Source organism: Leucoraja erinacea, chromosome 7 (genome assembly GCF_028641065.1).
Source record: "Leucoraja erinacea ecotype New England chromosome 7, Leri_hhj_1, whole genome shotgun sequence".
Taxonomy (NCBI): domain Eukaryota; kingdom Metazoa; phylum Chordata; class Chondrichthyes; order Rajiformes; family Rajidae; genus Leucoraja; species Leucoraja erinaceus.
In genome coordinates, this window is record NC_073383.1 from 32,699,080 (window position 1) to 32,713,770 (window position 14,691).

The 14,691-nt window shown below is 44.8% G+C and overlaps 1 protein-coding gene across 3 annotated transcripts in view; it reads left to right on the top strand.

Moving 5' to 3' along the window:
* LOC129698842 (sodium channel protein type 2 subunit alpha-like) overlaps positions 1-14,691 on the top strand; it is a 127,145-nt gene that overhangs the window by 96,199 nt on the left and 16,255 nt on the right. For all 3 annotated transcript variants that reach the window (XM_055638162.1, XM_055638161.1, XM_055638160.1), the window contains 3 exons: positions 613-885; positions 11,996-12,049; positions 14,232-14,369. In XM_055638162.1, the coding sequence (XP_055494137.1) occupies positions 613-885; positions 11,996-12,049; positions 14,232-14,369 (465 nt within the window). The remainder of the gene's footprint in view (positions 1-612; positions 886-11,995; positions 12,050-14,231; positions 14,370-14,691) is intronic.

Below are 14,691 nucleotides of genomic sequence, written 5' to 3' on the forward strand. Positions count from 1 at the left end.
ACCCCATTGCAGGCATTGTACTGTCTCTGAAACTGATGCACTACAATGCTGAGAACTATATTCTGCACTCTGTGTCTTCCCTTTTGCTCTACCGATTGTACTTGAGTTTGACTTGATTGTAGTTATATATAGTATTATCTGATTGGATAGCATGCAAAACAAACCTCTTCACTGTACTTCAGTACATGTTACAACAATCAACCAAAATCTAAATTACAACTGGCAGTGAATATTTTTGTTTTAAAGTTGGCAAGGTGGCGCAGCAGGTAAAGCCGCTGCATCACAGTGCTGGAGACCCGGGTTCGATCCTGACCTTGGGTGCTATCTGCGTTTGGAGGTTGCACATTCTCCCTGTGACCACTTGGGTTTCCTCCAGGTGCTCCGGTTTCCTCTCACTTCCCAAAGACGTGCGGGCTTCTAGGTTAATCGGGCTATGTAAATTCCCCCTAGTGTGTAGGGAGTGGATGAGAAAGTGGGATTACATAGAACAAATGTGAATGGGTGATCGATGGTCGTCGTGGACGCAGAGGGCCGAAGGGCCTATTTCCCTGCTGTATCTTTGAAAGTAAATTAAAGACGAAGCAGCTTTCTGATGTCTGTTTTGATGTTTAGGTGGTTGTCAATGCTCTCCTTGGTGCCATCCCTTCCATCATGAACGTGCTGCTGGTTTGCCTGATATTCTGGCTTATCTTCAGTATCATGGGCGTGAATCTGTTTGCTGGAAAATATTATCGTTGTATCAACGTGACGGACGGGACTCTATTCCCCATTGATGTCGTTGACAACATGACGGAATGCCTTCAACTTAAAGAGAGCGCTCGGTGGAAAAACTTAAAAATCAACTTTGACAACGTTGGACTCGGCTACCTTGCTTTACTGCAAGTGGTAAGTTAACAGCTAGCTGGTGAAATGGTCTGAAAGAATAAATGCCATTCAGAACCTGTTCCCCGGCATGGAATTGTCAAAGTCTAGAGGGCGTAGCTTTAAAATGAGAAGGCCAAAATTTAAAGGTGATAAATTAGATAGTCATAACTGTTTTCCCCAGGGTGGAAATGTCAAATTCTAGAGGGCGTTGCTTGAAGATGATAAGATCAAGCTTTAAATGTCATATGCAGGGCAAGTATATAAAATTATGAGAGGCATAGATGGGGTGGATGGTCAGAACCTTTTTCTCCAGGGAAGAAATGCAGAGCTGAGAGGGAGTAGCGTTAAGATAAGAGGGCAAAGTTTCTCTGGAACGTTGGAGGTTGAGGAAAGATTTGATGGAAGTATATAAAATGATGACCAGCATAGATAGGGTAGAAAGTCAGAACCTTTTCCCCCAGGGTGAAAACGTGCAACACTGGAGGACACAGCTTTAAGGTGAACGAGCAAAGTTTAAGGGAGATGTGTGGGTCAAATATTTTACACAGAGGGTGGTGGGTGCCAGGAACATGTTGCCAGAGGTGGTGGTGGAGGCAGATACGATTGTGGAGTTGAGTCTTTTAGATAGACATGTGGATATACAGGGAATAAAGGGATATGGATCGCATGCAGGCAGAGGAGATTAGTTTAGCTTGGCATCATGTTCGGCACAGACATCTACCCTCTGGCTAAAGAAATTCTTCATCATCTCCTTTCGAAAGGTACATCCTTCTATTCTGAGGATGTGCGCTCAGGTCCTAGACAATCCCACTACTGGAAACATCCTCTCTGCATCCACTCTATCCAGGCCTTTCATTATTCGGGAGGTTTCAATTACATTTCTCCTTCATCCTTCGAAACTCAAGTGAGTACAAGCCCAGAGGTATCTAAAATAATCAAATGGCAGATGTAGAGTATAGAGTACAACCCATGGCAATAATTGCAAGCCTACACCATTTGCAGCTTGCAGTTGAAGAGAGTACAGGGTGAGGGAGAAGATTGTTTGGAGGAGGACCAGGGTAAAAGAATGTTATCATCTTCCATGGTCCTACCAGCAGGTATTTCAAGTTGGCCACAACAGTCTCCTCCGAGTCCACCTTTCAGGCCAGAAAGGTGGACTCGACCCCAGTCTGCCCAGACACCTCTGCCTCCAGTTTATAAGTTCATAAGTCATCATTAGCATATGATGAGCGCTTGACAGCATTGGGCATCTACTCATGGAAGTTTAGTTGGGGACCTCATTGAAACTTACAGAAAAATAAAAGACATAGATAGAGTGGATGTGGAAAGGATGTTTCCACTGGTGGGAGGGTCTAGGACCAGAGGTCATAGCCTCAGAATTAAAGGGTGCTCTTTTAGAAGGGTGAGGAGGAACTTCTTTAGTTAGAGGGTAGTTAATCTGTAGAACTCATTGCCACAGAGGGCTGTGGAGGCCAAGTCAGTGGATATTTTTAAGGCAGAGATAGACAAATTCTTGATTAGAATTCTTGATTCAAGGGTTATGGGAAGAAGGCAGGAAAATGGGATTAAGGGGCAGAGATCAGCCATGCTTGAATGGTGCAGTAAACTCGGTGGGCCAGATGGCCTAATTTGACTCCTATAACTTGTGAACATGATAGGAGCAGAATTAGTACATTCTACTCCACCATTCAATCATGGCTGATCAAAGTTGTTCCCCATCGGTTGTGAGATCCGGCCATCGTTGATGAATAGATGGCCATGTGAGTGATTTGTGAAATGTGGGCGTGGGGTTTGCAGCAACGAGAGTGAAATGGAGCATGTGAATGCCAGGAATGAGTCATAGCAACATTGAAATCCACACAGCAATCTGAAGCCATTTAGCCCATGATCTCCATGACAACAGGAGGTGGTGATTGCTGATAATGATGAGTACCTGATGCGGTGAACAGTCATGGGTGACGATGACACAGGGAGACTGCAGATGCTGGAATCTGTAGAAAAACACAAAGTGCTGGAGGAACATGTCTTTGTGAATACTTCGTCTACTTCTTAATCCACTCCCACTACTTATGTGTAGGAAGGAACTGCAGATGCTAGTTTATGCCTAAGATAGGTACAAAATGCTGGAGTAAATTAGCGGGTCAGGCAGCATCTCAGGATAGAAGGAATAGGTGAAGTTTCAGGTAGAAACCCTTTATCAGACTCTAATCTAAAACGTCACCTACTCCTTGTCTCCCGTGATGTTGCCTGACTCGCTGAGTTTCCCCGACATTTTGTATCTACCTTCCCTCTAATTCTTATTTCCACTCACTATACTTCCTACACCCACTTCCTTTACTTCCTACTTCCACTCGCTACTTCCTACTTCCACACCCTCTACTTCCTACTTTCATGGCCTCCACTTATTTTCATGCTCTCTGCCTATACTTCCATGCTCTCTGTTTCCTACTTCCACACCCTACTTCGACATCCTCCTATGTCTGCTTCCTTCACTTCCTACTTCTATTTCCTCCTTCAACTTTCTCTCCTATGACCTCCAGCTCACTCACTGGAGACCGTGAAGACTGCTTGTTCCCAGGTTTGAAGATATTCTTATTACTTCTCAGGTCAATGTCACTTGTAAAACCCTGCTGGTGCTTGTTTCAGCCACACTGTTTTATAGGTGCAGCATTGGACATGGATTTTTATTGGTGCCAGCCACCGTTAATACATCCTGCCAATTTACAGCGTAGTTGAGCAAAACACAAAGTGCTGGAGGAACTCAGTGGATCAGGCAGCATCTGCGGAGGGAATGGACAGATGACATTTTGTGTCAAACTGTCTGAAATTGTTGGAGTAACTCAGGAGGTCAGGAAGCATCTCTGGAGTACATGGATAGGTAACATTTCGACACAGAACCCTTCTTTAGTGATTGTGTGGATCGGGGATGGAGGGAGGGGAGGAATGAAAGCTGGGAGATAGGAAAGGTAGGACAAAGTGTGACAGGTAATAGGTGGACAAAGGCAAGGAAGATTCATGATAGATAAATGGTTGGAACAAAGACCAGAAATTAAAACAGAAGGTTTGAGACAGAAGGATTGAAGAGTTGTGAATTGTAAAACTAGTGGAAAGAATGTGGGTTGGAAACGGGTGAACCAGGGGAAAACCCACGCAGTAACGTACAAGCTCCATACAGACAGCACCTGTAGTTAGAAACAAACCTGTGACTCTGGTGCTGTAAGGCAGCAACTTTACTGCTGTGCCACTGTGCTGCCCCTTGCTTTCACTGGGCAGGAACGGGTTAGCCACACAGCAGATGTGTGCAGGGTCTATAGAATTCTGCCCCCACAATATCAATCTAACCTCTCAGAGGCAGCGCAGTAAATAGTGGCACTCGATGATGTATCCGTGAGCAATACTTGGCACAGAGTGCCGATGACTAGTCAGTAGATAATGCCTCATTCTAGTGGAGGAAGGAACTGCCGATAGTGGTAAGAACGTTGATTCCACAAATTTCAAGTAACTCCTGCATTCCCTCCCCTCCCCTCTCTCCCACCCTAGTTGCCCAGCCAGTTCCACTCTTCACATCCTTGTATATCTCTCGTTATCACACCTTCTCCAGCCAACAATAGGCCATTATGGGCTCCATCATCCCTGCCGGCCCTGATTTGTTCCAGACTTTTCCCGCCTACAGTTTATTTCCCCCCCCGGCCCCTCCCCATCTTTACTTTCAGTCTGAAGAAGGGTTCCAAAAAGTCACTTTTTTTTTCTCCAGAGATGCTGCATGACTCGCTGAGTTACTCCAGTATTTTACATCTATGACTGATGTAGCTTTTGACTGTAGAAACAAAGAACAGCAGATGTTGGTTTATACCAAAGATAGACACAAAGTGCTGGAGTAGCTCAGCAGTCCATTCAGCATCTCAAAGAACAGGTGACGTTTCAAGTCAGGACTCTTCTTCACACTCTTCTGAAGAAGGTTTCCCATTGAAAACATCACCTATTGTTATTCTCCAGAGATGCTGTGTGGCCCACTGAGTTACTCCAGCACTTTGTCACTCTAGCTTTGGTCTGTTTGCTTTGCTGTTTGCTTATTCCAGGTTTCCCTCAAGTGCCGGTCGGAAGCATTCTTTACTAATTAGATCATATTAATGATGGTGAATTCCCAGAGTCATTGGGATCCTAACCCCCGGGTAAACAACTTGCAAGACCGCTAAGAAATCAGTAATGTGGCATTTCATCGAGTGACTTGGCATGCTGTACTGTTTATCTCCCTGAGGAAATATGTTCCTGAAGTCTGGTGCAGATGTAAGGAAGCAAATGCTAACCACAAGACTCAGCAACAAACTTGAATACATCCTCTTAAGTGATGAATAAATCTAAGAAATACACTTTTATTGGCCTATTCAAAGGCTTTAAACAGCATTTTGATATTGTCTTAGCTCCCGGAATATAAAGCTGCAGAATTGAATGATGTTTGGATTCAAACAGAGACACAAACTCAACGGGTCAGACAGCATCTCTGGAGAACATGGAGATAGGTGGCGTTTCGGGTCAGAACCTTTCATAAGACTTTTTCCATTACAGGAAGGATGTGGAGGTTTTGGAGAGGGTGTACAAGAGGTTTAACAGAACGATTCCTGAATCACAGGGTATGGAACAATTGTTTGCAGGTTGTGATTGTGATGGTGGAGAAGAAAGCTGGAAAAGAGGTGGAGGCAGGACAAAGCCTGGCAAGTGATAGGTAGATACAGCTGAGGGAGGCTTTCATTGGCAGATGGTTGGGCAAAGGCTAGCGATGAAAAGGCAAAAGATATGAGAGAAGGATAGAAGAGGTGTAAATTGTGAAGCCAGAGAAAATAATAAGAGGAGAGGCAGGGGGAGAAATGGGTCCAGATGCGGCACAGAGGGGAAAAAAGTAGATATTTGTAGGCATGTTACCTAAAATTGGATAATTCAAAGTTCATACCATTGGGCTGTAAGCTACCCAACTGGAATATGAGGAGCTGTTCCTGCAATTTGTGTGTGGCCTCACTCTGGCAATGGGGGAGACCCAGGACAGAAAGGTTAGTGTGGGAATGGGAAGAGGAGTTAAAGCAGCATCTGCAGTTCCTTGTGTCTACCTAGTATAGGAAATGATCAGACTCACACATAGTGATTAGAATCCATAGTATTTTATCAGCAACTCTGTGGAGGAAACACAAGGTGCTTTTGTCTCCATGCATTCAACTAGTCTAACTAGAAGAGAGAGAGAGAGAGCTCACTGATAAGCCCGTAGTAGTATCAGTGACATAAAGAATGTGCAGCAAGCACTAATGTACATCCTCCGTCTTAAAGAATTCAATTCAAATATAAAGCTACTTAGTACTACAAAGAATTAAATGCAAATGTATATTGCTGATTGTATAAAGCACACATAGTATGTAGCAATAAACTGGAGGAAGTTCAAACAAGCCCGGGTACCTTACAGTGGGCTAACAAACACGACCAGCACGTGTACGGTACAGTCCTGCATATCCTCCCGTCACCGGGGACACGCTCGGTGGTGAAATAGGTGTCAGAGATTGAAACGGCATTCCCGGGGACGAAACTGGATCAGAAACAGGTTGTCGTGCTGGTGCATTCGGGCTGATGCCGCTGGATGTGGATGGAAGTACACTTGTGCGGTCAAGATAGTACGGAGCTGGTGCAGGCTCATTCACAGGCAGGATATGTCGCCTATTATGTCTGTAGGTGCCGCCATCAGCATTGACCAAGTATGAACTTGGCTCAAAGGCAGTCCCAGAAATTACGCCAAGGCAGTCGTGAGCTTTGTCGCTTTGCAGACGCACCACTTGCCCCTCAGCCTACCACCCTTACTGAATGTTCCACTTTTGTTGTAGTTTGGACTAGACTTTTGATAGTTGGATCACATGCGGAACCAGTTCCTGCTTCACCACAGGCAATGTGGCTCGGGTCTGCCTTGACATCAGACACTGAGCGGGTGAACGCAATATTGGGTCGCGGGAGATGTTGCGCAGGTTACGCAGGTCCAGGTACACATCTGATTTTGCTCTGAGGGACCTTTCCATTAATTGTTTTGCACTCCTGACAGCACGTTCAACAAGTCCATTCTACTGAGGGTATTTAGGGCTGCTGGTGATGTGACAAAAACCCCAGCGTGTAGCAAAGTCTTTGAAGTACTGGCTGGTAAATTGACTGCCATTATCAGATAGTACTTGACATGGAGCTCCATGGTCGGAGAAATGGCGTGCCAGCTTCTGAACTACCCCATGAGATGTGGGGTTACTAAGAAGATCGAAGTCAAACCAATCAGAATACGAGTTGACAAGAACCAGGTATTGTTTGCCATGCCACTCAAATATGTAAGTTTCCACTGTGGACCATGGGAGGGCAGGAACCGAGTGTGAGACAAATGGTTGTTTTTGTTGATGTGGTGCCAAACTATTGCACACTGCACAGGATTCCACTTTCTCGTGAATGTAATCGATCATGCCAGGCCAGTAAAACATGTGTTTTGCTCACAGGACGGTTGCTACTGCACCTGGGTGTCCTGCAAGGACAGCATCAAAACACTTGCTGTGTAGAGAGGAAGGAACTACAGCTTTGTGGCCCTTTACGATAATGCCATCTTGTACTGCTAGTTCATCACGGACGGCAATGAAGGGCTGAACTGGAAGTGGTAGATTGTATTGCTTGTCAGGCCAACTGCGCTTAATGACAGAGGAGAGCGATCATAAGCTATCGTCAGCGGCAGTGTGGGAAAAGGCAACACCACTTTTCAATAAGGCAAAGGCAACACCACTTTTGCATTTTCAAACCACATTTCCAAACTACATTTTCAAACTACATGAAGGGCACTCACAGGCCAGTAAAACCACTCACAGTTTAGTAGACATGTGTTCAGTGTTATTCACAGCTCAGACTGAGAGTTGTGACCTCTCGCTATCCCATCTTGCAGAGACTGAGGCAGTCCATACTTCCGGGTTTTATAATCCCTCCCTCATCCCACCGGAAGGGGCGTGGCCTTCATGGCGTATGACAGGAGAGACAATCTCAACATTTTTTAAACATGTATTTTTCATCAATGGGAAAAATCCTCTTGTGCTGCACAGCGGAGGGTGACTCCGAGTAAGATGACCAGAAATCACAGCCATTAGTGGTAGCGTTTTGTCTAAAATCAATATACAGTGCAAACAGGAAGTGGTCAAGATTTGAGTTTTAATTATATAGATGGCCTACGTAGTTCACCTCATTTATTCTGAATTTACACTTTAGAGGGTTTAATGAGGTTGATTTCTTTAGCGCAGTCCAGAACCTTCTTTAAATTTGCGTCGTGTTCTTGAATAGTTCGTCCAGCAACAAGGATATCATCAACTACGATGGAGCATGGGTAACCTGCAAACAACTGTTCCATAGCGCGTTGAAATACTTCACTAGCAGAGCTAATGCCAAATGGCATACAGTGAAATTTGTAACGTCCAAGGGGTGGCTGAAGGTGGTTAACTTGGGGGAATTGTGCTCCAGGACAATCTGCCAGAATGAACTCTTGGCATCTAGTACTGTGAATACAGTCGCCTTGCCCAGCTGTGCTGCAATTTCTTTCACTGTGCGTATAGGATAGTGTGGTCACTTAATGGCAGTGTTTAAATCTTTAGGATTGATGCAAATCCAGATTTCTTCCTTATTCTTTTTCGTTGCTACGACCATCGGCGAGACCCAATCCGATGCGTCAGCGATGGGGGTAATCACACCCATAGTCACCATTCTGTTGAGTTCACCTTGTACCCGGTCCCGCATAGCATGGGGAATCTGGTGTGCCGGACGGACAACTGGAAGGACCTTGGGGTCAGTCATGATTATGTATTTGACAGGTAACCTGCCCAGCTTGTCGTTGAACAGACTTTTGTATTGTGTCAGGATTTGTTGAGTGAAGCCACATGTAGCAAACAGTTGATAGACAGATGTATTGAAGGTGACCAGACCCAGGTAACAAGCATCAATGCCTAGTAGAGAAGGCACTTTTTCTTGGGCAATAAGGAAGAGCAGGCTGTGGACATGTGAATCAAGATAGCATCGTAGACCAACTAGGCGAGGAGAGGGTCTGAAATATCTGACACCATGTAGGAAATGATCAGACTCACACACAGTGATTAGAATTCATAGTCTTTTATTAGCAACTCTGCGGGGGAAACACAAGGTGCTTTCGTCTCCATGCATTCAGCTAGTCTTACTGCAGAGAGAGAGACTGATAGGGTACACTGCGCCACCTGCAAATGAAAGTAGAGTGGCGGCCGTGTGATTGATTACCTCGTTTTTTTCGAATCCTATTGAGTTCAGATAAGGATAAAACATTGCAGCGAGCTCCAGTGTCGAGTTTAACAATAACATTCATTCCGTTAATGAGGAGAGTGACCATGGGATCTTGATGTTTACGAGACAAATCCAACAAGGAATGTATGTTGATATCCAGTTTCTCGTTAGCAGACAGTATGTCCTCATTGGTCAGAAACGCTTGCGTGGGAGCCGCATGGGAAGGCACTGGATCTAAGCTCTCACGTTGGAGCTGGTTGACGGATTGCTTTGTCTGTACTGTGTTTCAACAACGAATGAAGTGATTTCTGCGTTTACACAAGTGGCAAAGTTACCCATAAGCCAGGCAATGTACACGAATGCCTGCATGCGAACCTCCACAGTTCACACAATTGTTAATGAACTTAACACCAGATCTGCCAGGCACCTGTGAAAACTGGCATTGGGCTTGATAAACTATGTCAGCAACATTAAAATCATAGGCAGAATGGGGACCATGCCCCAAAGATTTGGTGTGAGAATCTGTCATTTCTGCAATACGACAGCGATTTTCAGCAGTCTCCAGAGTGAGATCAGTATCACGTAGAAATTCATCACGTACCTTATCATTGAGAATTCCACAAAAAAATTCTGTCTCGTATCAGACTATCGCACAATTTGGCAAACTCGCACCGGCTGGCGATGTGTTTCAAAGAACTGATGCACGCTTCGACAGGTTCACCATGCCTTTGGCTGCGCAAAAAAATGTTATGGCGCTCCATCACAAGATTAATGCATAACTCACATAGGTGTCTTAAGGCACTCAGGGTCTTAGAAACATAGAAACATAGAAAATAGGTGCAGGAGTAGGCCATTCGGCCCTTCGAGCCTGCACCGCCATTCAATATGATCATGGCTGATCATCCAACTCAGTATCCTGTACCTGCCTTCTCTCCATACCCCATGATCCCTTTAGTCACAAGGGCCACATCTAACTCCCTCTTAAATATAGCCAATGAACTGGCCTCAACTACCCTCTGTGACAGAGAATTCCACAGATTCACCATTCTCTGTGTAAAAAATGATTTTCTCATCTCGGTCCAAAAAGAGTTCCCCCTTATCCTTAAACTGTGACCCCTTGTCCTGGACTTCCCCAACATCGGGAACAATCTTCCTGTATCTAGCCTGTCCAACCCCTTAATGATTTTGTAAGTTTCTATAAGATCCCCCCTCAATCTTCTAAATTCTAGCATGTACAAGCCAAGTCTATCCGGTCTTTCTTCATATGAAAGTCCTGCCATCCCAAGAATCAGTCTGGTGAACCTTCTCTGTACTCCCTCTATGGCAAGAATGCCTTTCCTCAGATTAGGAGACCAAAACTGTAAGCAATATTCCAGGTGTGGTCTCACCAAGACCCTGTACAACTGCAGTAGAACCTCCCTGCTCCTATACTCAAATCCTTTTGCTATGAATGCTTACATACCATTTGTTTTCTTCACTGCCTGCTGCACCTGCATGCCTACTTTCAATGACTGGTGTACCATGACACCCAGGTCCCGTTGCATCTCCCCTTTTCCTAATCGACCACCATTCAGATAATAGTCTACTTTCCTGTTTTGGCCACCAAAGTGGATAACCTCACATTCATCCACATTATACTGCATCTGCCATGCATTTGCCCACTCGCCCAACCTATCCAAGTCACCTTGCAGTCTCCTAGCATCCACCTCACAGCTAACACTACCCCCCAGCTTCGTGTCATCCGCAAACTTGGAGATGTTGCATTCAATTCCCTCATCCAGATCATTAATATATATTGTAAATAGCTAGGGTCTCAGCACTGAGCCTTGCGGTACCCCAATAGTCACTGCCTGCCATTCTGAAAAGGACCCGTTTATTCCTACTCTTTGCTTCCTGTCTGCCAGGCAGTTCTCTATCCACATCAATACTGAACCCCCAATACCGTGTGCTTTAAGTTTGCATACTAATCTCTTATGTGGGACCTTGTCGAAAGCCTTCTGGAAGTCCAGATATAACACATTCACTGGTTTTCCCTTATCCACTCTACTAGTTACATCCTCAAAAAATTCTATAAGATTCGTCAGACATGATTTACCTTTCATAAATCCATGCTGACTTTGTCCAATGAATTCACCACTTTCCACAACACACTACACCACCACTCAGCCGGAACATTCTGGACACCCATAGCATTGAACTGTGCCAGGGCATAATGAAATCTTCTAGAACATCGAGTGGCCACCGTACCGGCCTGGTTGAGGAGAATAGAGGCACGAACATCTGGAACAGCGGCAGCATGTGCCGTATGCACATACACAGTGAAATCCTCTTCAAAGATGCGCCAACACTCGACGAGGTCACCATCAAACACTAAAGACCCAGGCATGCGAAGAGACGCAGCCATTGTAAAACCACAAACTGAACAAAAAAACAAACTAAAATAATCGTAGACCAACTAGGCGAGGAGACAGTCCGAAATATCTGACACCATGTAGGAAATAATCAGACTCACACATAGTGATTAGAATCCATAGTCTATTAATAGCAACTCTGCGGGGGAAACACAAGGTGCTTTTGTCTCAATGCATTCAGCTAATCTAACTGGAGAAAGAGAGAGAGAGAGCTCACTAATAACCTTGTGGGCGGACCAGTAGTATGAGTGACATAAGGAATATGCAGCAAGCACTATCTACACTTAGTATTTGACCATGTTACTTAAGATATATATTAGTTTTGACCTTAAAATGAAACGTTTTCAATTTAACTGAAAGTGTAGATTGTGCGATTAAATCTTGGCTTCTGCACCAATGACAATTATTTGTTTATTTTCTTTACATAGGCAACATTTAAAGGCTGGATGGATATCATGTATGCTGCTATTGATTCAAGAAAAGTAAGTGTATATTAGCAAGTTATTGATGTGTGGGAAAGAACTGCAAATGCTGGTTTAAATCGAAGTAACTCAGCAGGACAGGCAACATCTCTGAAGAGAATGAATGGGTGACGTTTCGGGTCGAGACCATTCTTCAGACTCAATGCGTGACATTTCAAGTCTCGACCCAAAACGTCACCCATTCCTTCTCTCCAGCGATGCTGCCAGTCCCGGCCCGCTGAGTTACTCCAGCATTTTGTGTCTACCAACAAGTTATTGATGATCAGTCTCCAAGTTGAAATATAGCTTGAAATCCGATTTACGGCAACTGAGGGTTCGCCAACGCCTATATTATGGACAAAACTACAAGAGCTTAGTTGAAATTCCGTGAGTGGTCACAGATGGCATTACGATTGGATAGTGCTCTTTCTGGTCGTGTCCCTCCGTCATGGAAAGAATCAACTATGCTCTCACGATAGGCACAAAATGCTAGTGTAACACAGCAGGACAGGCAGCATCTCTAAATAAAAGGGATGGGTGATGTTTCGGGTCGAGACCCTTCTTCAGACTGAGAGGCAGAGGAGAGGGTGACACAGATATATGGAGAGGTAAGATGTAAAAATGAGAAATCAAAGGGGGCAAAGATTAAGGAAAATGTAGGATTGGTCATTGTTTGCCTGGGGAAGGTGATAATGAACATAATAGACTAGAATAGATAGAATAACTTTTATTGTCATTCAAACTGCTTGGCTTGAACAAAATGCATTTTCTACAGTCTTAACATTTCAAAAAAACCCAGGACCTACACTTAACACAGTTTACACAAACATTTGTCACAGTGAATTTCCAACACCTCCTCACTGTGATGGAAGGCAAAAGTCTTATCTCTTCCCTTTGTTCTTCACCCGCGGTCCAGCAGTCCAACTGCAGCGTTGAGGCGACTGGGGCTCCCGATGTTAAAGGCCCCGGCAGGGGATGGTAAGTCCCGCGGCCGTTAAGCCTCGCCGGACGATGTTAGGCCCGGCTTCATGTCATTTAACCCCGCGATTCCGGCGGGAGAAGTTGCCGTTGCGGGAGCTCCGAAAAGCGGTCTCCCACCAGGGACCTGCGAGCTCCCGATGTTACCGTCCACTGGGCCTGCAGCAGGAGCCTCAGAAGCTCCGAAGTCGGGTTGCAGCAGCGCGCCACCACATCTCTCCCCACCCCGAAGACGGCCAGCTCCGCGATGGCAGGTCTGCAGGCTCCGCGACTGGAGCCCTCAGGTTGCTACAGGGAAGGAATTAAACGGTTTCCACCCCCCCGCCCCCCACATATACACAGCTAAATAAATTATAAAAACTAGTCAAAATATACATTTAACGAGACAAAAATTAAAAAAAGACAAACGGACTGCAGTCGAGCCGCTGCCGTTAGGCGCCGCCACACCGCAATAGACAATAGGTGCAAGAGTAGGCCATTCGGCCCTTCGAGCCAGCACCGCCATTCAATGTGATCATGGCTGATCATCCACAATCAGTACCCCGTTCCTGCCTTCTCCCCATATCCCTTGAACATACAAAGATAAAATTAAAATTTAATCAGGAGGACAGTCAGATTGGTCAGAGAACTTGGAGGAGGGATGGAGAGAGGGAAAGCAAGGGTCACATGAAGTTAGAGAAGGGAAAGCAAGGGTCACTTGAAGTTAGCTGCCCAAGCGAAATATGAGGTGCTGTTCCAAGTTGTATTGGGCCTTACAGTGGAGGAGGCCCAGGACAGAAAGATCAATATTGGAATGGGAGGGGGAGTTAAAGTGTTTAGCAACGGGGAGATCGTGTAGGTTTAGGCTCAGTGGCGCAGGTGATAGAGCTGCTGTCTCACAGCATCAGAGACCCGGGTACCATCCTGACCTTGGGTGGTGTTTGTGTGGAGTTTCTACGTTCTCCTTGTGACCGCCTGCATTTTATCCGGGTGCTCCAGTTTCCTCCCACATCCCAAAGATGTGCGGGTTTGTTAGTTATTTGGCAAATTGCCCCTAGTGTGTAGGGAGTGAATGAGAAAGTGGAATAACATAGAACTAGCGTGACAGGTGATCGCTGGTCGGCGTGGACTCGGTTGGCCAAAGGGCCTGTTTATACACTGTATCTCTAAACTAACTAAAATAAAGCAGAATAAAATCTATTTGCTTCCTGTATTTTTAATCTTTGCCCTATATTATGTGTTTCAGGTGAAACAGCAACCGGACTATGAATGCAACCTGTACATGTATTTTTACTTTGTTATTTTCATCATTTTTGGATCTTTCTTCACCTTGAATCTGTTCATCGGTGTCATTATTGACAACTTCAATCAACAGAAGAAAAAGATAAGTATTTTGACTAAAATAAAATCAAAATGGTTAATTGGTTTTCCGCCTTTTTGGAAATGTTTCTGAAATGTTAATGGTGACAGTTTTGTGTACGTTCTTTCAAGATTAGATCTTTCATTTTGTAGTGGACAAAAGAATATTGGGAAATATTTCACTTTTTAAAGCTGCGTACTAAACTATATTACTAATTGTGTCCAATATAAAGTATTCACCCGCTTATCTCTCGTGGCTGTTGAGTTTTCTTTTTTTTTCTTTAATATGATGCAAGTGCTATGATCATGATCACATTGAATGCTATTGCCATGATCACATTGAATGG